The 25,275-nt window shown below is 46.3% G+C and overlaps 1 protein-coding gene across 2 annotated transcripts in view; it reads left to right on the forward strand.

The window, feature by feature from the left end:
- The first annotated feature begins 268 nt into the window (after positions 1-268).
- dlec1 (DLEC1 cilia and flagella associated protein) overlaps positions 269-25,275 on the forward strand; it is a 164,291-nt gene continuing 139,284 nt past the window's right edge. For both annotated transcript variants that reach the window (XM_045210427.1, XM_045210428.1), the window contains exons 1-7: positions 269-310; positions 388-513; positions 1,073-1,213; positions 1,934-2,090; positions 3,998-4,108; positions 4,918-5,111; positions 5,238-5,449. In XM_045210427.1, coding sequence (XP_045066362.1) covers positions 430-513; positions 1,073-1,213; positions 1,934-2,090; positions 3,998-4,108; positions 4,918-5,111; positions 5,238-5,449 — 899 coding nt within the window. In that variant the 5' untranslated portion in view covers positions 269-310; positions 388-429. The remainder of the gene's footprint in view (positions 311-387; positions 514-1,072; positions 1,214-1,933; positions 2,091-3,997; positions 4,109-4,917; positions 5,112-5,237; positions 5,450-25,275) is intronic.

The raw sequence follows: 25,275 nt of genomic DNA on the forward strand, positions 1-25,275 counted from the left end.
ATTGCCTGATCATCAGTAGCACTGACTAATTTGGCATAACAATTGTCATTTTCGACAGGAGAAAATATGACAGCAATAGTATTTGATAGAGTAAAGATTTTAGTGCACATTTATAAATGTAGTATTGACTTCCTTGTGGCTAAACAATGAAGGATTTCTGGGTAAACAGAGAAACATTTTCAGAACAACACCTGGTTTAAAAGGCTCTGGCCCCTTTAAGAAACCCGGACCGTTTCTATGGTTACTCCTTGTACACATAGAGCTGGCGTCTGAAACAGAGGAGGAAGGTGCTACTTTCTCACCTTGCCAGGTTTGTCAACCACACAGTCAAATATTTACGTATGAATTATAGATTAATCATGTGTGTTTTGTCGTTGACTTAATTAGGCTACTATACCACCCAACTGTTCGGCCAGACAGACTGCAACCATGCTTGAGGAATCTGAGCCAAGACCCCAAACAGGGTTTGACCCGTCCATGAACCGTCATCGACCTGCATCAGAAAAAACACAGGTTAGCGCTAACTAACGATTTTATCACGCCTTTTTTATACTTACAGTAGCTAGGCTTTTTTTTACCCTTATTTTACCAGGTAAGTTGACTGAGAACACATTTTAATTTACAGCAACAAACTGGGGAATAGTTACAGGGGAGAGGAATGAGCCAATTGGAAGTTGGGGATGATTAGGTGGCCATGATGGTATGAGGGTCAGATTGGGAATTTAGCCAGGACACCAGGGTTAACACCCTACTCTTACGATAAGTGCCATGGGACTCTTTAGTGACCACAGAGAGTCAAGACACCTGTTTAACATCCCATCCAAAAGATGGCACCCTACACAGGGCAATGTCCTCAATCACTGCCCTGGGGCATTTGAATATTTTTTTTTGACCAGAGGAAATAGTGCCTCCTACTGGCCCTCCAACACCACTTCCAGCAGCATCTGGTCTCCCATCCAGCTGGCTAATTAGTTGGCCTAACTATGTGGCAATGTCAGTGTGTTTCATTCAAGAAGAGTCATTGACTAACGTTATAGGCCTACGCCTGATGCTACGCTACATTTTCCAATAGGACATTTCACATTTATTGGCAAGCATCTTCAAGGATCTCTACACAACAGAGATTATTGGGAAAGACACAGTTGCCATTCTCACCAAGACAAGAAGGGGAAGCAACAACTACCATGACAAATATGTGGAGGATCTTCAACAGGTAGCTACCCATTCAACAACTACAAAACATAGCTAGCTAGCTATGTGCCCTCACTGCCTTGTGCAAACTGTGTGTGTGTGTCTGTGAGTATGTTTGTGTGTGTGTGTTGACCTTCATCAGTGACATTTACAGATAGAAAATGAAGGAGGCTTTTATATCAAATATAATTTTAATAAACTTTGTGGATTCACAGGTCAAATTTAATAATTTCATAAACCATGTTGCGGGCCGCTATTATTTGTTTGATAACAACCAACCTTGTCCAGCCATGTTACCTAGATGGTCAACAGCCTGGTAGCTGGCCCACTATGATGGCCTATTCCAGGTGATGTGCTTGAAAGGTGGGATTCATAGGCCTAATCAATTTTTCTGGTGCTCCTAAATACTGTTTGGAGCACAGGTTGACGTTTATTGGGATGATTCTTGTCCTGGAGGCAGAACTGAGTGATTTCCACTAGATGGGGAAGCTGCAAAATCTAAATGGGCTATATTGTAAAAATTCATGAAAACAAAAATGTGCTTTTTGGTCTTAATTGAATGTTATGGTTAGACAGTAGGGTTAGCTGTGTGGTTAATCAGATTGGATGACTTTGTGGCTTTGCCAGGTAGTGACCACTCTGCAGAGCTGCCTCCAGAACATCAGTGCAACCAATGAACATGTTAATTAAGGTCCCTGTGTGTGTGTTTTCCTACATAACTTGTCACTGCTTGAGCCTCCAGGTCCATTCAGAGTACAGCCGTCGGATGCGTGATGCTGACATGTTGGAGAACCACATCATTCAGGCTCGGGTCCAGGCCACGGCCACAGAGAGCAGGGCCCACACCAAGGTGGTGGAGGAGGTGGGAGAGGCCTACCAACAGCTGGGTCTGCCTCCAGGTATTCTGGTCTGGATCACTCTTTAATGCTGCTGGATCACTAGCCTCTAGGAGCTAGGTATTACAAACTGTAGAGTGGGACACCTTGTGAAGAGATCACTGCAAAAAGCCTTGTGAAGATATCACTGCAATGTGCCTTGTGCTTTGCGAAGAGATCACTGCAATAAGCCTTGTGCTTTGCGAAGAGATCACTGCAATAAGCCTTGTGATTTGTGAAGAGATTACTGCAATAAGCCTTGTGCTTTGTGAAGAGATCACTGCAATAAGCCTTGTGCTTTGCGAAGAGATCACTGCAATAAGCCTTGTGATTTGTGAAGAGATCACTGCAATAAGCCTTGTGCTTTGTGAAAAGATCACTGCCTTGTGCTTTGTGAAGTGATCACTGCAATAAGCCTTGTGCTTTGTGAAGACATCACTGCAATAAGCCTTGTGCTTTGTGAAAAGATCACTGCCTTGTGCTTTGTGAAGTGATCACTGCAATAAGCCTTGTGCTTTGTGAAGACATCACTGCAATAAGCCTTGTGAAGAGATCACTGCAATAAGCCTTGTGAAGAGATCACTGCAATAAGCCTTGTGCTTTGTGAAGAGATCACTGCAATAAGCCTTGTGCTTTGTGAAGACATCACTGCAATAAGCCTTGTGCTTTGTGAAGACATCACTGCAATAAGCCTTGTGCTTTGTGAAGACATCACTGCAATAAGCCTTGTGCTTTGTGAAGAGATCACTGCAATAAGCCTTTTGCCTTGTGAAGACATCACTGCAATAAGCCTTGTGCTTTGTGAAGCGATCACTGCAATAAGCCTTGTGCTTTGTGAAGCGATCACTGCAATAAGCCTTGTGCTTTGTGAAGACATCACTGCAATAAGCCTTGTGCTTTGTGAAGACATCACTGCAATAAGCCTTGTGCTTTGTGAAGAGATCACTGCAATAAGCCTTGTGCTTTGTGAAGAGATCACTGCAATAAGCCTTGTGCCTTGTGAAGAGATCACTGCATTAAGCCTTGTGCCTTGTGAAGAGATCACTGCAATAAGCCTTGTGCTTTGCGAAGAGATCACTGCAATAAGCCTTGTGATTTGTGAAGAGATTACTGCAATAAGCCTTGTGCTTTGTGAAGAGATCACTGCAATAAGCCTTGTGCTTTGTGAAAAGATCACTGCCTTGTGCTTTGTGAAGTGATCACTGCAATAAGCCTTGTGCTTTGTGAAGACATCACTGCAATAAGCCTTGTGAAGAGATCACTGCAATAAGCCTTGTGAAGAGATCACTGCAATAAGCCTTGTGCTTTGTGAAGAGATCACTGCAATAAGCCTTGTGCTTTGTGAAGACATCACTGCAATAAGCCTTGTGCTTTGTGAAGAGATCACTGCAATAAGCCTTGTGCTTTGTGAAGAGATCACTGCAATAAGCCTTGTGCCTTGTGAAGAGATCACTGCATTAAGCCTTGTGCCTTGTGAAGAGATCACTGCAATAAGCCTTGTGCTTTGTGAAGAGATCACTGCAATAAGCCTTGTGAAGAGATCACTGCAATAAGCCTTGTGAAGAGATCACTGCAATAAGCCTTGTGCTTTGTGAAGAGATCACTGCAATAAGCCTTGTGAAGAGATCACTGCAATAAGCCTTGTGAAGAGATCACTGCAATAAGCCTTGTGCTTTGTGAAGAGATCACTGCAATAAGCCTTGTGAAGAGATCACTGCAATAAGCCTTGTGCTTTGTGAAGAGATCACTGCAATAAGCCTTGTGAAGAGATCACTGCAATAAGCCTTGTGAAGAGATCATGCAATAAGCCTTGTGCTTTGTGAAGAGATCACTGCAATAAGCCTTGTGAAGAGATCACTGCAATAAGCCTTGTGAAGAGATCACTGCAATAAGCCTTGCCACCTAAAAGAAGTGTGTGTTTGTTTCTTCAGTCAGATGGACCTTCATGTGGTGTGTTGACAACGGCCTTCTGAAGAGGAACAACCTGATCTGTCCAGAAGACTACATCACAGGACTGACCCCGCCCCTCAAAGCCCCCAGAGGTACAGTAATATGCCCCGCCCCTCAAAGCCCCCAGGGGTACAGTAATATGCCCCGCCCCTCAAAGCCCCCAGGGGTACAGTAATATACTCCTCAAAGCCCCCAGGGGTACAGTAATATGCTCCTCAAAGCCCCCAGGGGTACAGTAATATGCTCCTCAAAGCCCCCAGGGGTACAGTAATATGCTCCTCAAAGCCCCCAGGGTACAGTAATATGCCCCTCAAAGCCCCCAGGGGTACAGTAATATGCTCCTCAAAGCCCCCAGGGGTACAGTAATATGCTCCTCAAAGCCCCCAGGGGTACAGTAATATGCCCCGCCCCTCAAAGCCCCCAGGGGTACAGTAATATGCTCCTCAAAGCCCCCAGGGGTACAGTAATATGCTCCTCAAAGCCCCCAGGGGTACAGTAATATGCTCCTCAAAGCCCCCAGGGGTACAGTAATATGCTCCTCAAAGCCCCCAGGGGTACAGTAATATGCTCCTCAAAGCCCCCAGGGGTACAGTAATATGCTCCTCAAAGCCCCCAGGGGTACAGTAATATGCTCATCAAAGCCCCCAGGGGTACAGTAATATGCTCCTCAAAGCCCCCAGGGGTACAGTAATATGCTCCTCAAAGCCCCCAGGGGTACAGTAATATGCTCTTCAAAGCCCCCAGGGGTACAGTAATATGCTCCTCCACGATCTCTTTATTATTAACCCTTTAAACACCCTTTGGAATGGACATGATTAGGAACAAATCATCCATTTTAAAGTGCTTGGAAAACACTTGACCCTTCAGTGTAAGTGTGTATTAACTCTGTCTGTTCTCCCAGCTATGTCTCCCCCAGGCTTTGCCAAGCCAACGGTGTCCTACAACAGACACATATGTGACCTTCCCCAGGACGATGGCTACACAGTGATCCCTCCCCCAGAGAGGACAGCCCAGAGCTTGCTGGAGGAGTCAGAGACATCCCTCACCCTGACCTGTAGCTCAGACACCTGCACCCCCCACAGCAGACCTAACCAGGTAGGACACACACAGCTGGTGTTGGCTGATGGCTTGTTTTGAATACTGTGAAGGTGTGGGTTAAGATTTGGGTATGGACGAGTCTCAGGTCACCACTGATGTGACCTCTCCTCTGCTGTATTCCAGAAGTGGTGCCGGGTCAGGAAGCCGAAGTGGATGGATGAGCTGAGTGCGAAGAGCAGAGCAGAGGAGAGGGCTGGCCTTCAAAAACTACAGCAGAGACACAAGTTCCTGCGCAATCCCAGATTCCTTCCCCCCAATGCACGCCAGGGGGGCAAGTCGCTCATCCTGCTAGGGGAAAAGGGAGCCAGGGGACGGAAGGAGCAGGAGGAGAAGAGGTAGAACTCTGTTCAGCTTCATGTGTTTGCAGAACTAGGTATCCTGGGCTGTGTTGGTTTGCTGCATCCCAAATGATCCCCTATTCCCTATGTAGTGCACTACTCTTGACTAGGAGCCAGAGGGATCTGGATAAAAGTAGTGCACTATACAGGGAATAGGGACGTAACAATTCTCTACACTACAAGCCCAGACCAACACAGGAACAGCAGCTCTTAATGCCTACTGCTTGGTTCTAGAAGTAAACCCTACTGCTTGGTTCTAGAAGTAATGCCTACTGCTTGGTTCTAGAAGTAAAGCCTACTGCTTGGTTCTAGAAGTAAAGCCTACTGCTTGGTTCTAGAAGTAAAGCCTACTGCTTGGTTCTAGAAGTAATGCCTACTGCTTGGTTCTAGAAGTAAAGCCTACTGCTTGGTTCTAGAAGTAATTCCTACTGCTTGGTTCTAGAAGTAATGCCTACTGCTTGGTTCTAGAAGTAATGCCTACTGCTTGGTTCTAGAAGTAATTCCTACTGCTTGGTTCTAGAAGTAATGCCTACTGCTTGGTTCTAGAAGTAAAGCCTACTGCTTGGTTCTAGAAGTAATGCCTACTGCTTGGTTCTAGAAGTAAAGCCTACTGCTTGGTTCTAGAAGTAAAGCCTACTGCTTGGTTCTAGAAGTAAAGCCTACTGCTTGGTTCTAGAAGTAATGCCTACTGCTTGGTTCTAGAAGTAAAGCCTACTGCTTGGTTCTAGAAGTAATTCCTACTGCTTGGTTCTAGAAGTAATGCCTACTGCTTGGTTCTAGAAGTAATGCCTACTGCTTGGTTCTAGAAGTAATTCCTACTGCTTGGTTCTAGAAGTAAAGCCTACTGCTTGGTTCTAGAAGTGAAGCCTACTGCTTGGTTCTAGAAGTAATGCCTACTGCTTGGTTCTAGAAGTAAGCCTACTGCTTGGTTCTAGAAGTAAAGCCTACTGCTTGGTTCTAGAAGTAAACCCTACTGCTTGGTTCTAGAAGTAATGCCTACTGCTTGGTTCTAGAAGTAAAGCCTACTGCTTGGTTCTAGAAGTAAAGCCTACTGCTTGGTTCTAGAAGTAAAGCCTACTGCTTGGTTCTAGAAGTAATGCCTACTGCTTGGTTCTAGAAGTAAAGCCTACTGCTTGGTTCTAGAAGTAATTCCTACTGCTTGGTTCTAGAAGTAATGCCTACTGCTTGGTTCTAGAAGTAATGCCTACTGCTTGGTTCTAGAAGTAATTCCTACTGCTTGGTTCTAGAAGTAAAGCCTACTGCTTGGTTCTAGAAGTGAAGCCTACTGCTTGGTTCTAGAAGTAAAGCCTACTGCTTGGTTCTAGAAGTAAACCCTACTGCTTGGTTCTAGAAGTAATGCCTACTGCTTGGTTCTAGAAGTAAAGCCTACTGCTTGGTTCTAGAAGTAAAGCCTACTGCTTGGTTCTAGAAGTAAAGCCTACTGCTTGGTTCTAGAAGTAATGCCTACTGCTTGGTTCTAGAAGTAAAGCCTACTGCTTGGTTCTAGAAGTAATTCCTACTGCTTGGTTCTAGAAGTAATGCCTACTGCTTGGTTCTAGAAGTAATGCCTACTGCTTGGTTCTAGAAGTAATTCCTACTGCTTGGTTCTAGAAGTAAAGCCTACTGCTTGGTTCTAGAAGTGAAGCCTACTGCTTGGTTCTAGAAGTAATGCCTACTGCTTGGTTCTAGAAGTAAGCCTACTGCTTGGTTCTAGAAGTAAAGCCTACTGCTTGGTTCTAGAAGTAAACCCTACTGCTTGGTTCTAGAAGTAAAGCCTACTGCTTGGTTCTAGAAGTAATGCCTACTGCTTGGTTCTAGAAGTAATTCCTACTGCTTGGTTCTAGAAGTAAAGCCTACTGCTTGGTTCTAGAAGTGAAGCATACTGCTTGGTTCTAGAAGTAATGCCTACTGCTTGGTTCTAGAAGTAAGCCTACTGCTTGGTTCTAGAAGTAAAGCCTACTGCTTGGTTCTAGAAGTAAATCCTACTGCTTGGTTCTAGAAGTAAAGCCTACTGCTTGGTTCTAGAAGTAATTCCTACTGCTTGGTTCTAGAAGTAATGCCTACTGCTTGGTTCTAGAAGTAAAGCCTACTGCTTGGTTCTAGAAGTAATGCCTACTGCTTGGTTCTAGAAGTAAAGCCTACTGCTTGGTTCTAGAAGTAATGCCTACTGCTTGGTTCTAGAAGTAAAGCCTACTGCTTGGTTCTAGAAGTAAAGCCTACTGCGTGGTTCTAGAAGTAATGACGTGTTAACTAACAGGATGAAGTCTAGTCCATGATCCGTTTCATATGAAATGATTACAGGCTTATTGTTGGCCGAACACAATGGACTATGGGAAAGATAATCCTTTCTCAATATTAGGTGTATATTAGTTCTGTGACTTCCCTCCTGTACAGTCTAAACATCAGCTAGCCTTTGACCTGATCTGGAGAAGTGAACTATGATCCCAGTGATGCACCCTGGTTCAGCATGATGTAATGTTCTCCTGCCTGAGTCAGGACCTCATTATGATGTCAAATCAAATCAAATCAAATTATTATTTGTCACATACACGTGTTTAGCAGATGTTTATAGCGGGTGTAGCGAAATGATTGTGCTTCTAGCTCCGACAGTGCAGTATATCTAACAATTACACAACATATACCCAATACACACAAAACTAGTAAGGAATGGAATTTAAGAATATATACATATATGGACAAGCAATGACAGAGCGGCATGGACTAAGATACAGTAGAATATTATAGAATACAGTATATACATATGAGATGAGTAGTGCAAGATATGGAAACATTATTAAAGTGACTAGTGTTCCATTTCTTAAAGTGGCCAGTGATTTCAATAGGCAGCAGCAGCCTCTAATGTGCTAGTGATGGCTATTTAACAGTCTGATGGCCTTGAGATGGAAGCTGTTTTTCATTCTCTCGGTCCCAGCTTTGATGCACCTGTACTGACCTCGCCTTCTGGATGATAGCGGGGTGAACAGGCCGTGGCTCGGGTGGTTGATGTCCTTGATGATCTTTTTGGCCTAACTGTGACATCGGGTGCTGTAGGTGTCCTGGAGGGCAGGTAGTTTGCCCCCGGTAATGCGTTTGGCAGACCGCACCACTCTCTGGAGAGCCCTGTGGTTGCGGGCAGTGCAGTTTCCGTACCAGGCGGTGATACAGCCCTACAGGATGCTCTCAATTGTGCATCTGTAAAAGTTTGTGAGGGTTTTAGGTGATAAGCCACATTTCTTCAGTCTCCTGAGGTTCATTGTATATGTCTAAATTATTTTTGGAAGCTACCCGGAACATATCCCAGTCCGCGTGATCAAAACAATCTTGAAGCGTGGATTCCGATTGGTCAGACCAGCGTTGAATAGTCCTTAGCACGGGTACTTCCTGTTTGAGTTTCTGCCTATAGGAAGGGAGAAGCAAAATGGAGTTGTGGTCAGATTTGCTGAATGGAGGGCGGGGCAGGGCCTTATAACCATCCCGGAAGTTTGAATAGCAATGGTAGAGGATTTTAGCAGCGCGAGTACAACAGTCGATATGTTGATAGAACTTCGGCAGCCTAGTCCTCAAATTTGCTTTGTTAAAATCCCCGGCTACAATAAATGCAGCCTCAGGATATGTGGTTTCCAGTTTGCATAAAGTCCAGTGAAGTTCTTTGAGGGCCGTCGTGGTATCGGCTTGAGGGGGGATATACATGGCCGTGACTATAACCAAATAAAATTGTCTTGGGAGAGCAGCTTGATTGTGAGGTATTCTAGGTCGGGTGAACAGAAGGACTCGAGTTCCTGTATGTTACTACAATTACACCACGAGTCGTTAATCATGAAACACACACCTCCGCCCTTCTGCTTCCGGAGAGATATTTATTCCTGTCTGCGCGATGAACTGAGAACCCATCTGGCTGGACCGATTCCAACAGAATATCCCAAGAGAGCCATGTTTCAGTGAAACAGAGGATGTTACAGGCCTTGATGTCTCTCTGGAAAGAAATCCTTGCCCGTAGTTCGTTGACTTTGTTAACCAAAGACTGAACATTAGCGAGTAGAATACTTGGAAGCGGTGGGTGGTGTGCGCGCCTCCTAAGTCGGACCAGCAGGCTGCTCCGAGTGCCTCTCCTCCGCCGGCGATGTTTTGGGTCAGCTGCTGGAATCAGTTCAGCAAACAAAGGATCTGCTTCGGGAAAGTCGTATTCCTGGTCGTAATGCTGGTGAGTTACTGCCGCTCTGATATGCAATAGTTTTTCCCGGCTGTATGTAATGATGCAAAACACTTTCTGAGCTAATAATGTAAAAAATAATACATAAAAAAACAAAATACTGCAGTTGCCTAAGAGCTAGTCGCGAGGCCGCCATCTTCGTCGACACCAATGTAGAATCGATGTGGCCAATGTGGTTCATTATTCAACAAACACTAAATACATGGACTTATATGTGTGTTTCTGACTATGCTCAGTGTCAAAGGAAGGTTTAGCAGAGCAGAAAACCCTGTCCTGTTGCTGAGCGAAGTGTCCAGTCACTCATTAGACATGAGAGCTGATGACAAACCCCAGACACATCGCTCTCAGCTGAAACACAAACACTGGTGTGTCTATACGAGACATGACCCTATTCCCAATGTAGTGCACTACTTTTGACCAGTCCCATTGGGCTCTAAAGTAGTGCACTATATAGGGAATAGGGTGCCATTTGGGAATGCAGAGAATGAACACTTGTGTGTTTATATGAGACATGATGAGAATTAGCGCCTGTTCGTTTTCAGTCACTCCATCCATAGCCTGCTGGTCTAGCTGTTGTTTTCAGTCACTCCATCCATAGCCTGCTGGTCTAGCTGTTGTTTTCAGAGTCACTCCATCCATAGCCTGCTGGTCTAGCTGTTGTTTTCAGTCACTCCATCCATAGCCTGGTGGTCTAGCTGTTGTTTTCAGTCACTCCATCCATAGCCTGCTGGTCTAGCTGTTGTTTTCAGAGTCACTCCATCCATAGCCTGCTGGTCTAGCTGTTGTTTTCAGTCACTCCATCCATAGCCTGCTGGTCTAGCTGTTGTTTTCAGAGTCACTCCATCCATAGCCTGGTGGTCTAGCTGTTGTTTTCAGAGTCACTCCATCCATAGCCTGCTGGTCTAGCTGTTGTTTTCAGAGTCACTCCATCCATAGCCTGCTGGTCTAGCTGTTGTTTTCAGAGTCCACTCCATCCATAGCCTGCTGGTCTAGCTGTTGTTTTCAGTCACTCCATCCATAGCCTGCTGGTCTAGCTGTTGTTTTCAGAGTCACTCCATCCATAGCCTGCTGGTCTAGCTGTTGTTTTCAGAGTCACTCCATCCATAGCCTGCTGGTCTAGCTGTTGTTTTCAGAGTCACTCCATCCATAGCCTGCTGGTCTAGCTGTTGTTTTCAGTCACTCCATCCATAGCCTGCTGGTCTAGCTGTTGTTTTCAGAGTCACTCCATCCATAGCCTGCTGGTCTAGCTGTTGTTTTCAGTCACTCCATCCATAGCCTGCTGGTCTAGCTGTTGTTTTCAGAGTCACTCCATCCATAGCCTGCTGGTCTAGCTGTTGTTTTCAGTCACTCCATCCATAGCCTGGTGGTCTAGCTGTTGTTTTCAGTCACTCCATCCATAGCCTGCTGGTCTAGCTGTTGTTTTCAGTCACTCCATCCATAGCCTGCTGGTCTAGCTGTTGTTTTCAGAGTCACTCCATCCATAGCCTGCTGGTCTAGCTGTTGTTTTCAGTCACTCCATCCATAGCCTGCTGGTCTAGCTGTTGTTTTCAGAGTCACTCCATCCATAGCCTGCTGGTCTAGCTGTTGTTTTCAGAGTCACTCCATCCATAGCCTGCTGGTCTAGCTGTTGTTTTCAGAGTCACTCCATCCATAGCCTGCTGGTCTAGCTGTTGTTTTCAGTCACTCCATCCATAGCCTGCTGGTCTAGCTGTTGTTTTCAGAGTCACTCCATCCATAGCCTGCTGGTCTAGCTGTTGTTTTCAGAGTCACTCCATCCATAGCCTGCTGGTCTAGCTGTTGTTTTCAGAGTCACTCCATCCATAGCCTGCTGGTCTAGCTGTTGTTTTCAGTCACTCCATCCATAGCCTGCTGGTCTAGCTGTTGTTTTCAGAGTCACTCCATCCATAGCCTGCTGGTCTAGCTGTTGTTTTCAGAGTCACTCCATCCATAGCCTGCTGGTCTAGCTGTTGTTTTCAGAGTCACTCCATCCATAGCCTGCTGGTCTAGCTGTTGTTTTCAGTCACTCCATCCATAGCCTGCTGGTCTAGCTGTTGTTTTCAGAGTCACTCCATCCATAGCCTGCTGGTCTAGCTGTTGTTTTCAGAGTCACTCCATCCATAGCCTGCTGGTCTAGCTGTTGTTTTCAGAGTCACTCCATCCATAGCCTGCTGGTCTAGCTGTTGTTTTCAGAGTCACTCCATCCATAGCCTGCTGGTCTAGCTGTTGTTTTCAGAGTCACTCCATCCATAGCCTGCTGGTCTAGCTGTTGTTTTCAGTCACTCCATCCATAGCCTGCTGGTCTAGCTGTTGTTTTCAGAGTCACTCCATCCATAGCCTGCTGGTCTAGCTGTTGTTTTCAAGTCACTCCATCCATAGCCTGCTGGTCTAGCTGTTGTTTTCAGAGTCACTCCATCCATAGCCTGCTGGTCTAGCTGTTGTTTTCAGTCACTCCATCCATAGCCTGCTGGTCTAGCTGTTGTTTTCAGAGTCACTCCATCCATAGCCTGCTGGTCTAGCTGTTGTTTTCAGTCACTCCATCCATAGCCTGCTGGTCTAGCTGTTGTTTTCAGAGTCACTCCATCCATAGCCTGCTGGTCTAGCTGTTGTTTTCAGAGTCACTCCATCCATAGCCTGCTGGTCTAGCTGTTGTTTTCAGAGTCACTCCATCCATAGCCTGCTGGTCTAGCTGTTGTTTTCAGTCACTCCATCCATAGCCTGCTGGTCTAGCTGTTGTTTTCAGAGTCACTCCATCCATAGCCTGCTGGTCTAGCTGTTGTTTTCAGAGTCACTCCATCCATAGCCTGCTGGTCTAGCTGTTGTTTTCAGAGTCACTCCATCCATAGCCTGCTGGTCTAGCTGTTGTTTTCAGTCACTCCATCCATAGCCTGCTGGTCTAGCTGTTGTTTTCAGAGTCACTCCATCCATAGCCTGCTGGTCTAGCTGTTGTTTTCAGAGTCACTCCATCCATAGCCTGCTGGTCTAGCTGTTGTTTTCAGAGTCACTCCATCCATAGCCTGCTGGTCTAGCTGTTGTTTTCAGTCACTCCATCCATAGCCTGCTGGTCTAGCTGTTGTTTTCAGAGTCACTCCATCCATAGCCTGCTGGTCTAGCTGTTGTTTTCAGAGTCACTCCATCCATAGCCTGCTGGTCTAGCTGTTGTTTTCAGAGTCACTCCATCCATAGCCTGCTGGTCTAGCTGTTGTTTTCAGAGTCACTCCATCCATAGCCTGCTGGTCTAGCTGTTGTTTTCAGAGTCACTCCATCCATAGCCTGCTGGTCTAGCTGTTGTTTTCAGTCACTCCATCCATAGCCTGCTGGTCTAGCTGTTGTTTTCAGAGTCACTCCATCCATAGCCTGCTGGTCTAGCTGTTGTTTTCAGTCACTCCATCCATAGCCTGCTGGTCTAGCTGTTGTTTTCAGAGTCACTCCATCCATAGCCTGCTGGTCTAGCTGTTGTTTTCAAGTCACTCCATCCATAGCCTGCTGGTCTAGCTGTTGTTTTCAAGTCACTCCATCCATAGCCTGCTGGTCTAGCTGTTGTTTTCAGAGTCACTCCATCCATAGCCTGCTGGTCTAGCTGTTGTTTTCAGAGTCACTCCATCCATAGCCTGCTGGTCTAGCTGTTGTTTTCAGTCACTCCATCCATAGCCTGCTGGTCTAGCTGTTGTTTTCAGAGTCACTCCATCCATAGCCTGCTGGTCTAGCTGTTGTTTTCAGAGTCACTCCATCCATAGCCTGCTGGTCTAGCTGTTGTTTTCAGAGTCACTCCATCCATAGCCTGCTGGTCTAGCTGTTGTTTTCAGTCACTCCATCCATAGCCTGCTGGTCTAGCTGTTGTTTTCAGAGTCACTCCATCCATAGCCTGCTGGTCTAGCTGTTGTTTTCAGAGTCACTCCATCCATAGCCTGCTGGTCTAGCTGTTGTTTTCAGAGTCACTCCATCCATAGCCTGCTGGTCTAGCTGTTGTTTTCAGAGTCACTCCATCCATAGCCTGCTGGTCTAGCTGTTGTTTTCAGAGTCACTCCATCCATAGCCTGCTGGTCTAGCTGTTGTTTTCAGTCACTCCATCCATAGCCTGCTGGTCTAGCTGTTGTTTTCAGAGTCACTCCATCCATAGCCTGCTGGTCTAGCTGTTGTTTTCAGTCACTCCATCCATAGCCTGCTGGTCTAGCTGTTGTTTTCAGAGTCACTCCATCCATAGCCTGCTGGTCTAGCTGTTGTTTTCAGTCACTCCATCCATAGCCTGCTGGTCTAGCTGTTGTTTTCAGTCACTCCATCCATAGCCTGCTGGTCTAGCTGTTGTTTTCAGAGTCACTCCATCCATAGCCTGCTGGTCTAGCTGTTGTTTTCAGAGTCACTCCATCCATAGCCTGCTGGTCTAGCTGTTGTTTTCAGAGTCACTCCATCCATAGCCTGCTGGTCTAGCTGTTGTTTTCAGAGTCACTCCATCCATAGCCTGCTGGTCTAGCTGTTGTTTTCAGTCACTCCATCCATAGCCTGCTGGTCTAGCTGTTGTTTTCAGAGTCACTCCATCCATAGCCTGCTGGTCTAGCTGTTGTTTTCAGAGTCACTCCATCCATAGCCTGCTGGTCTAGCTGTTGTTTTCAGTCACTCCATCCATAGCCTGCTGGTCTAGCTGTTGTTTTCAGTCACTCCATCCATATCCTGCTGGTCTAGCTGTTGTTTTCAGAGTCACTCCATCCATAGCCTGCTGGTCTAGCTGTTGTTTTCAGAGTCACTCCATCCATAGCCTGCTGGTCTAGCTGTTGTTTTCAGTCACTCCATCCATAGCCTGCTGGTCTAGCTGTTGTTTTCAGAGTCACTCCATCCATAGCCTGCTGGTCTAGCTGTTGTTTTCAGAGTCACTCCATCCATAGCCTGCTGGTCTAGCTGTTGTTTTCAGAGTCACTCCATCCATAGCCTGCTGGTCTAGCTGTTGTTTTCAGAGTCACTCCATCCATAGCCTGCTGGTCTAGCTGTTGTTTTCAGTCACTCCATCCATAGCCTGCTGGTCTAGCTGTTGTTTTCAGTCACTCCATCCATAGCCTGCTGGTCTAGCTGTTGTTTTCAGAGTCACTCCATCCATCAATCAATCAATCAATTTTATTTTATATAGCCCTTCTTACATCAGCTAATATCTCGAAGTGCTGTACAGAAACCCAGCCTAAAACCCCAAACAGCTAGTAATGCAGGTGTAGAAGCACGGTGGCTAGGAAAAACTCCCTAGAAAGGCAAAACCTAGGAAGAAACCTAGAGAGGAACCAGGCTATGAGGGGTGGCCAGTCCTCTTCTGGCTGTGCCGGGTGGAGGTTATAACAGAACCATGCCAAGATGTTCAAAAATGTTCATAAGTGACAAGCATGGTCAAATAATAATCAGGAATAAATCTCAGTTGGCTTTTCATAGCCGATCATTAGAGTTTAAAACAGCAGGTCTGGGACAGGTAGGGGTTCCATAACCGCAGGCAGAACAGTTTAAACTGGAATAGCAGCAAGGCCAGGCGGACTGGGGACAGCAAGGTGTCATCATGCCCGGTAGTCCTGACGTATGGTCCTAGGGCTCAGGTTCTCAGAGAGAAAGAGAGAACGAGAGAATTAGAGAGAGCATACTTAAATTCACACAGGACACTGGATAAGACAGGAGAAGTACTCCAGGTATAACCAACTAACCCCAGCCCCCGACACATAAACTACTGCAGCATAAATACTGGAGGCTGAGACAGGAGCGGTCCGGAGACACTGTGGCCCCATCCGAAGAAACCCCGGACAGGGCCAAACAGGAAGGATATAACCCCACCCACTCCGCCAAAGCACAGCCCCCGCACCACTAGAGGGATATCCCCAACCACCAACTTACAATCCTGAGACAAGGCCGAGTATAGCCCACAGAGGTCTCCACCACAGCACAAACCAAGGGGGGCGCCAACCCAGACAGGAAGATCACGTCAGTAACTCAACCCACTCAAGTGACGCACCCCTCCCAGGGACGGCATGAAAGAGCACCAGCAAGCCAGTGACTCAGCCCCTGCAACAGGGTTAGAGGCAGAGAACCCCAGTGGAGAGGGGAACCGGCCCGGCAGAGACAGCAAGGGCTGTTCGTTGCTCCAGCCTTTCCGTTCACCTTCACACTCCTGGGCCAGACTACACTCAATCATATGACCTACTGAAGAGATAAGTCTTCAGTAAAGACTTAAAGGTTGAGACCGAGTCTGCGTCTCTCACATGGGTAGGCAGACTGTTCCATAAAAATGGAGATCTATAGGAGAAAGCCCTGCCTCCCGCTGTTTGCTTAGAAATTCTAGGGACAATTAGGAGGCCTGCGTCTTGTGACCGTAGCGTACGTATTGGTATGTACGGCAGGACCAACTCGGAAAGATAGGTAGGAGCAAGCCCATGTAACGCTTTATAGGTTAACAGTAAAACCTTGAAATCAGCCCTTGCCTTAACAGGAAGCCAGTGTAGGGAAGCTAGCACTGGAGTAATATGATCAAATTTCTTGGTTCTAGTCAGGATTCTAGCAGCCGTATTTAGCACTAACTGAAGTTTATTTAGTGCTTTATCCGGGTAGCCGGAAAATAGAGCATTGCAGTAGTCTAATCTAGAAGTAACAAATGCATGGATTAATTTTTCTGCATCATTTTTGGACAGAAAATTTCTGATTTTTGCAATGTTACGTAGATGGAAAAAAAGCTGTCCTTGAAACAGTCTTGATATGTTCGTCAAAAGAGAGATCAGGGTCAAGAGTAACGCCTAGGTCCTTCACAGTTTTATTTGAGACGACTTTACAACCATCAAGATGAATTGTCAGATTTAACAGAAGATCTCTTTGTTTCTTGGGACCTAGTACAAGCATCTCTGTTTTGTCCGAGTTTAAAAGTAAAAAGTTTTCAGCCATCCACTTCCTTATGTCTGAAACACAGGCTTCTAGCGAGGGCAATTTTGGGGCTTCACCATGCTTCATTGAAATGTACAGCTGTGTGTCATCCGCATAGCAGTGAAAGTTAACATTATGTTTTCGAATAACATCCCCAAGAGGTAAAATATATAGTGAAAACAATAGTGGTCCTAAAACGGAACCTTGAGGAACACCGAAATGTACAGTTGATTTGTCGGAGGACAGACCATTCACAGAGACAAACTGATATCTTTCCGACAGGTAGGATCTAAACCAGGCCAGAACTTGTCCGTGTAGACCAATTTGGGTTTCCAGTCTCTCCAAAAGAATGTGGTGATCGATGGTGTCAAAGGCAGCACTAAGGTCTAGTAGCACGAGGACAGATGCAGAGCCTCGGTCTGACGCCATTAAAAGGTCATTTACCACCTTCACAAGTGCAGTCTCAGTGCTATGATGGGGTCTAAAACCAGACTGAAGCATTTCGTATACATTGTTTGTCTTCAGAAAGGCAGTGAGTTGCTGCGCAACAGCTTTTTCTAAAATTTTTGAGAGGAATGGAAGATTCGATATAGGCCGATAGTTTTTTATATTTTCCGGGTCAAGGTTTGGCTTTTTCAAGAGAGGCTTTATCACTGCCACTTTTAGTGAGTTTGGTACACATCCGGTGGATAGAGAGCTGTTTATTATGTTCAACATAGGAGGGCCAAGCACAGGAAGCAGCTCCTTCAGCAGTTTAGTAGGAATAGGATCCAGTATGCAGCTTGAAGGTTTAGAGGCCATGATTATTTTCATCATTGTGTCAAGAGATATAGTACTAAAACACTTAAGTGTCTCTCCCGATCCCAGGCCCTCGCAGAGCTGTGCAGATCCAGGACAGCTAAGCCCTGGAGGAATACGCAGATTCAAAGAGGAGTCCGTAATTTGCTTTCTAATGGTCATGATCTTTTCCTCAAAGAAGTTCATGAATTTATCACTGCTGAAGTGAAAACCATCCTCTCTTGGGGAATGCTGCTTTTTAGTTAGCTTTGCAACAGTATCAAAAAAGAAATTTTGGATTGTTCTTATTTTCCTCGATTAATTTGGAAAAGTAGGATGATCGAGCAGCAGTGAGGGCTCTTCGGTACTGCACGGTACTGTCTTTCCAAGCTAGTCGGAAGACTTCCAGTTTGGTGTGGCGCCATTTCGTTCCAATTTCCTGGAAGCTTGCTTCAAAGCTCGGGTATTTTCTGTATACCAGGGAGCTAGTTTCTTATGACAAATGTTTTTCGTTTTTAGGGGTGCAACTGCATCTAGGGTATTGCGCAAGGTTAAATTGAGTTCCTCAGTTAAGTGGTTAACTGATTTTTGTCCTCTGACGTCCTTGGGTAGGCAGAAGGAGTCTGGAAGGGCATCAATGAATTTTTGTGTTGTCTGAGAATTTATAGCACGACTTTTGATGCTCCTTGGTTGGGGTCTGAGCAGATTATTTGTTGCGATTGCAAACGTAATAAAATGGTGGTCCGATAGTCCAGGATTTTGTGGAAAAACATTAAGATCTACAACATTTATTCCATGGGACAAAACTAGGTCCAGAGTATGACTGTGGCAGTGAGTAGGTCCAGAGACATGTTGGACAAAACCCACTGAGTCGATAATGGCTCCGAAAGACTTTTGGAGTGGGTCTGTGGACTTCTCCATGTGAATATTAAAATCACCAAAAATTAGAATATGATCTGCTATGACTACAAGGTCTGATAGGAATTCAGGAAACTCAGAGAGGAACGCTGTATATGGCCCAGGAGGCCTGTAAACAGTAGCTATAAAAAGTGATTGAGTAGGCTGCATAGATTTCATGACTAGAAGCTCGAAAGATGAAAACGTCATTTTTTTTTTTGTAAATTGAAATTTGCTATCGTAAATGTTAGCAACACCTCCGCCTTTGCGGGATGCACGGGAATATGGTCACTAGTGTAACCAGGAGGTGAGGCCTCATTTAACACAGCAAATTCATCAGGCTTAAGCCATGTTTCAGTCAGGCCAATCACATCAAGATTATGATCAGTGATGAGTTCATTGACTATGACTGCCTTTGAAGTGAGGGATCTAACATTAAGTAACCCTATTTTGAGATGTGAGGTATCACGATCTCTTTCAATAATGGCAGGAATGGAGGAGGTCTTTATCCTAATAAGATTGCTAGGGTGAACACCACCATGTTTAGTTTTGCCCAACCTAGGTCGAGGCACAGACACAGTCTCAATGGGTATGGCTGAGCTGACTACACTGACTATGCTATTGGCAGACTCCACTAAGCTGGCAGGTTGGCTAACAGCCTGCTGCCTGGCCTGCACCCTATTTCACTGTGGGGCTAGAGGAGTTAGAGCCCTATCTATGTTGGTAGATAAGAGGAGAGCACCCCTCCAGTTAGGATGGAGTCCGTCACTCCTCAGCAGGTCAGGCTTGATCCTGTTTGTGGGTGAGTCCCAGAAAGAGGGCCAATTATCCACAAATGTTATCTTTTGGGAGGGGCAGAAAACAGTTTTCAACCAGCGATTGAGTGCTGAGACTCTGCTGTAGAGCTCATCACTTCCCCTAACTGGGAGGGGGGCCAGAGACAATTACTCGATGCCGACACATCTTTCTAGCTGATTTACACGCTGAAGCTATGTTGCACTTGGTGACCTCTGACTGTTTCATCCTAACATCGTTGGTGCCGACGTGGATAACAATATCTCTATACTCTCTACACTCGCCAGTTTTAGCTTTAGCCAGCACCATCTTTAGATTAGCCTTAACGTCGGTAGCCCTGCCCCCTGGTAAACAGTGTATGATCGCTGGGTGATTCGTTTTAAGTCTAATACTGCGGGTAATGGAGTCGCCGATGACTAGGGTTTTCAATTTGTCAGAGCTAATGGTGGGAGCCTTCGGAGTCTCAGACCCCGTAACGGGAGGAGTAGAGACTAGAGAAGACTCAGACTCAGACTCCGACTCGCTACATAATGGGGAAAACCGGTTGAAGGTTTCTGTCGGCTGAATGAGCGACACCGGTTGAGCATTCCAACAGTATTTCCCCTCCAGAAGCCATGAGAAAGTTGTCCGGCTGCGGGGACTGTGCGGGGGGATTTATACTAACATTACTGTCTGTACTTACTGGTGGCACAGACGCTGTTTCTTCCTTTCCTACACTGATATTACCCTTGCCTAACGATTGCGTCTGAAGCTGGGCTTGTAGCACAGCTATTCTCGCCGTAAGGCGAGAATTCTCCTGTATATTATGAGTACAGCGACTGCAATTAGAAGACATCATGTTAATGTTACTACTTAGCTTCGGCTGTTGAAGATGTTGATGAACCATGTCCAGATAAAGCGTCCGGAGTGAAAAAGTTGAATAAGGGAAAAAAGTTGCGATGGAAAAAAGGAAAATAACGTAAAGTTGGCAGCTAAAACGCACAGGAAAAAGACTCTTCTGACTCTTCTGTCTCGGGATAAACGTCCGGGGTGAAAAAGTTTAACGAAAAAAGATGAGTGAGGACAAAACTAAAAAGTTGGTAAATTTGTTGAACACAGAGATTGATTAAACGTTTATTAAAAGTAAAACGTGAATAGTTTGTTAGGTAGCCAAGTAGCAACAAACAGCAGAGCAGCACGGAGACAATGCGGAAGCGAGACGGAAGTCACGTGTCACGTAACAACTCCATAGCCTGCTGGTCTAGCTGTTGTTTTCAGAGTCACTCCATCCATAGCCTGCTGGTCTAGCTGTTGTTTTCAGAGTCACTCCATCCATAGCCTGCTGGTCTAGCTATTGTTTTCAGTCACTCCATCCATAGCCTGCTGGTCTAGCTGTTGTTTTCAGTCACTCCATCCATAGCCTGCTGGTCTAGCTGTTGTTTTCAGAGTCACTCCATCCATAGCCTGCTGGTCTAGCTGTTGTTTTCAGAGTCACTCCATCCATAGCCTGCTGGTCTAGCTGTTGTTTTCAGAGTCACTCCATCCATAGCCTGCTGGTCTAGCTGTTGTTTTCAGAGTCACTCCATCCATAGCCTGCTGGTCTAGTTGTTGTTTTCAGTCACTCCATCCATAGCCTGCTGGTCTAGCTGTTGTTTTCAGAGTCACTCCATCCATAGCCTGCTGGTCTAGCTGTTGTTTTCAGAGTCACTCCATCCATAGCCTGCTGGTCTAGCTGTTGTTTTCAGAGTCACTCCATCCATAGCCTGCTGGTCTAGCTGTTGTTTTCAGAGTCACTCCATCCATAGCCTGCTGGTCTAGCTGTTGTTTTCAGTCACTCCATCCATAGCCTGCTGGTCTAGCTGTTGTTTTCAGAGTCACTCCATCCATAGCCTGCTGGTCTAGCTGTTGTTTTCAGAGTCACTCCATCCATAGCCTGGTGGTCTAGCTGTTGTTTTCAGAGTCACTCCATCCATAGCCTGCTGGTCTAGCTGTTGTTTTCAGTCACTCCATCCATAGCCTGCTGGTCTAGCTGTTGTTTTCAGAGTCACTCCATCCATAGCCTGCTGGTCTAGCTGTTGTTTTCAGTCACTCCATCCATAGCCTGCTGGTCTAGCTATTGTTTTCAGAGTCACTCCATCCATAGCCTGCTGGTCTAGCTGTTGTTTTCAGTCACTCCATCCATAGCCTGCTGGTCTAGCTGTTGTTTTCAGTCACTCCATCCATAGCCTGCTGGTCTAGCTGTTGTTTTCATAGTCACTCCATCCATAGCCTGCTGGTCTAGCTGTTGTTTTCAGAGTCACTCCATCCATAGCCTGCTGGTCTAGCTGTTGTTTTCAGTCACTCCATCCATAGCCTGCTGGTCTAGCTGTTGTTTTCAGAGTCACTCCATCCATAGCCTGCTGGTCTAGCTGTTGTTTTCAGAGTCACTCCATCCATAGCCTGCTGGTCTAGCTGTTGTTTTCAGTCACTCCATCCATAGCCTGCTGGTCTAGCTGTTGTTTTCAGTCACTCCATCCATAGCCTGCTGGTCTAGCTGTTGTTTTCAGAGTCACTCCATCCATAGCCTGCTGGTCTAGCTGTTGTTTTCAGTCACTCCATCCATAGCCTGCTGGTCTAGCTGTTGTTTTCAGAGTCACTCCATCCATAGCCTGCTGGTCTAGCTGTTGTTTTCAGAGTCACTTCATCCATAGCCTGCTGGTCTAGCTGTTGTTTTCAGAGTCACTCCATCCATAGCCTGCTGGTCTAGCTGTTGTTTTCAGAGTCACTCCATCCATAGCCTGCTGGTCTAGCTGTTGTTTTCAGAGTCACTCCATCCATAGCCTGCTGGTCTAGCTGTTGTTTTCAGAGTCACTCCATCCATAGCCTGCTGGTCTAGCTGTTGTTTTCAGAGTCACTCCATCCATAGCCTGGTGGTCTAGCTGTTGTTTTCAGAGTCACTCCATCCATAGCCTGGTGGTCTAGCTGTTGTTTTCAGAGTCACTCCATCCATAGCCTGGTGGTCTAGCTGTTGTTTTCAGAGTCACTCCATCCATAGCCTGGTGGTCTAGCTGTTGTTTTCAGAGTCACTCCATCCATAGCCTGCTGGTCTAGCTGTTGTTTTCAGTCACTCCATCCATAGCCTGCTGGTCTAGCTGTTGTTTTCAGAGTCACTCCATCCATAGCCTGCTGGTCTAGCTGTTGTTTTCAGTCACTCCATCCATAGCCTGCTGGTCAAGCTGTTGTTTTCAGAGTCACTCCATCCATAGCCTGCTGGTCTAGCTGTTGTTTTCAGAGTCACTCCATCCATAGCCTGCTGGTCTAGCTGTTGTTTTCAGAGTCACTCCATCCATAGCCTGCTGGTCTAGCTGTTGTTTTCAGAGTCACTCCATCCATAGCCTGCTGGTCTAGCTGTTGTTTTCAGTCACTCCATCCATAGCCTGCTGGTCTAGCTGTTGTTTTCAGTCACTCCATCCATAGCCTGCTGGTCTAGCTGTTGTTTTCAGAGTCACTCCATCCATAGCCTGCTGGTCTAGCTGTTGTTTTCAGAGTCACTCCATCCATAGCCTGCTGGTCTAGCTGTTGTTTTCAGAGTCACTCCATCCATAGCCTGCTGGTCTAGCTGTTGTTTTCAGTCACTCCATCCATAGCCTGCTGGTCTAGCTGTTGTTTTCAGTCACTCCATCCATAGCCTGCTGGTCTAGCTGTTGTTTTCAGAGTCACTCCATCCATAGCCTGCTGGTCTAGCTGTTGTTTTCAGAGTCACTCCATCCATAGCCTGCTGGTCTAGCTGTTGTTTTCAGAGTCACTCCATCCATAGCCTGCTGGTCTAGCTGTTGTTTTCAGAGTCACTCCATCCATAGCCTGCTGGTCTAGCTGTTGTTTTCAGTCACTCCATCCATAGCCTGCTGGTCTAGCTGTTGTTTTCAGAGTCACTCCATCCATAGCCTGCTGGTCTAGCTGTTGTTTTCAGAGTCACTCCATCCATAGCCTGCTGGTCTAGCTGTTGTTTTCAGAGTCACTCCATCCATAGCCTGCTGGTCTAGCTGTTGTTTTCAGAGTCACTCCATCCATAGCCTGCTGGTCTAGCTGTTGTTTTCAGAGTCACTCCATCCATAGCCTGCTGGTCTAGCTGTTGTTTTCAGAGTCACTCCATCCATAGCCTGCTGGTCTAGCTGTTGTTTTCAGTCACTCCATCCATAGCCTGCTGGTCTAGCTGTTGTTTTCAGAGTCACTCCATCCATAGCCTGCTGGTCTAGCTGTTGTTTTCAGAGTCACTCCATCCATAGCCTGCTGGTCTAGCTGTTGTTTTCAGAGTCACTCCATCCATAGCCTGCTGGTCTAGCTGTTGTTTTCAGAGTCACTCCATCCATAGCCTGCTGGTCTAGCTGTTGTTTTCAGTCACTCCATCCATAGCCTGCTGGTCTAGCTGTTGTTTTCAGAGTCACTCCATCCATAGCCTGCTGGTCTAGCTGTTGTTTTCAAGTCACTCCATCCATAGCCTGCTGGTCTAGCTGTTGTTTTCAGAGTCACTCCATCCATAGCCTGCTGGTCTAGCTGTTGTTTTCAGAGTCACTCCATCCATAGCCTGGTGGTCTAGCTGTTGTTTTCAGAGTCACTCCATCCATAGCCTGCTGGTCTAGCTGTTGTTTTCAGAGTCACTCCATCCATAGCCTGGTGGTCTAGCTGTTGTTTTCAGAGTCACTCCATCCATAGCCTGCTGGTCTAGCTGTTGTTTTCAGAGTCACTCCATCCATAGCCTGCTGGTCTAGCTGTTGTTTTCAGAGTCACTCCATCCATAGCCTGCTGGTCTAGCTGTTGTTTTCAGAGTCACTCCATCCATAGCCTGCTGGTCTAGCTGTTGTTTTCAGAGTCACTCCATCCATAGCCTGCTGGTCTAGCTGTTGTTTTCAGTCACTCCATCCATAGCCTGCTGGTCTAGCTGTTGTTTTCAAGTCACTCCATCCATAGCCTGCTGGTCTAGCTGTTGTTTTCAGAGTCACTCCATCCATAGCCTGCTGGTCTAGCTGTTGTTTTCAGAGTCACTCCATCCATAGCCTGCTGGTCTAGCTGTTGTTTTCAGAGTCACTCCATCCATAGCCTGCTGGTCTAGCTGTTGTTTTCAGTCACTCCATCCATAGCCTGCTGGTCTAGCTGTTGTTTTCAGTCACTCCATCCATAGCCTGCTGGTCTAGCTGTTGTTTTCAGAGTCACTCCATCCATAGCCTGCTGGTCTAGCTGTTGTTTTCAGAGTCACTCCATCCATAGCCTGCTGGTCTAGCTGTTGTTTTCAGAGTCACTCCATCCATAGCCTGCTGGTCTAGCTGTTGTTTTCAGAGTCACTCCATCCATAGCCTGCTGGTCTAGCTGTTGTTTTCAGAGTCACTCCATCCATAGCCTGCTGGTCTAGCTGTTGTTTTCAGAGTCACTCCATCCATAGCCTGCTGGTCTAGCTGTTGTTTTCAGAGTCACTCCATCCATAGCCTGCTGGTCTAGCTGTTGTTTTCAGAGTCACTCCATCCATAGCCTGCTGGTCTAGCTGTTGTTTTCAGTCACTCCATCCATAGCCTGCTGGTCTAGCTGTTGTTTTCAGAGTCACTCCATCCATAGCCTGCTGGTCTAGCTGTTGTTTTCAGAGTCACTCCATCCATAGCCTGCTGGTCTAGCTGTTGTTTTCAGAGTCACTCCATCCATAGCCTGCTGGTCTAGCTGTTGTTTTCAGAGTCACTCCATCCATAGCCTGCTGGTCTAGCTGTTGTTTTCAGAGTCACTCCATCCATAGCCTGCTGGTCTAGCTGTTGTTTTCAGAGTCACTCCATCCATAGCCTGCTGGTCTAGCTGTTGTTTTCAGAGTCACTCCATCCATAGCCTGCTGGTCTAGCTGTTGTTTTCAGAGTACTCCATCAAGCCTGCTGCTACTCGCAATCCATAGCCTGCTGGTCTAGCTGTTGTTTTCAGAGTCACTCCATCCATAGCCTGCTGGTCTAGCTGTTGTTTTCAGAGTCACTCCATCCATAGCCTGCTGGTCTAGCTGTTGTTTTCAGAGTCACTCCATCCATAGCCTGCTGGTCTAGCTGTTGTTTTCAGAGTCACTCCATCCATAGCCTGCTGGTCTAGCTGTTGTTTTCAGAGTCACTCCATCCATAGCCTGCTGGTCTAGCTGTTGTTTTCAGAGTCACTCCATCCATAGCCTGCTGGTCTAGCTGTTGTTTTCAGAGTCACTCCATCCATAGCCTGCTGGTCTAGCTGTTGTTTTCAAGTCACTCCATCCATAGCCTGCTGGTCTAGCTGTTGTTTTCAGAGTCACTCCATCCAT

This window comes from Coregonus clupeaformis, chromosome 34, assembly GCF_020615455.1.
Source record: "Coregonus clupeaformis isolate EN_2021a chromosome 34, ASM2061545v1, whole genome shotgun sequence".
NCBI lineage: Eukaryota > Metazoa > Chordata > Actinopteri > Salmoniformes > Salmonidae > Coregonus > Coregonus clupeaformis.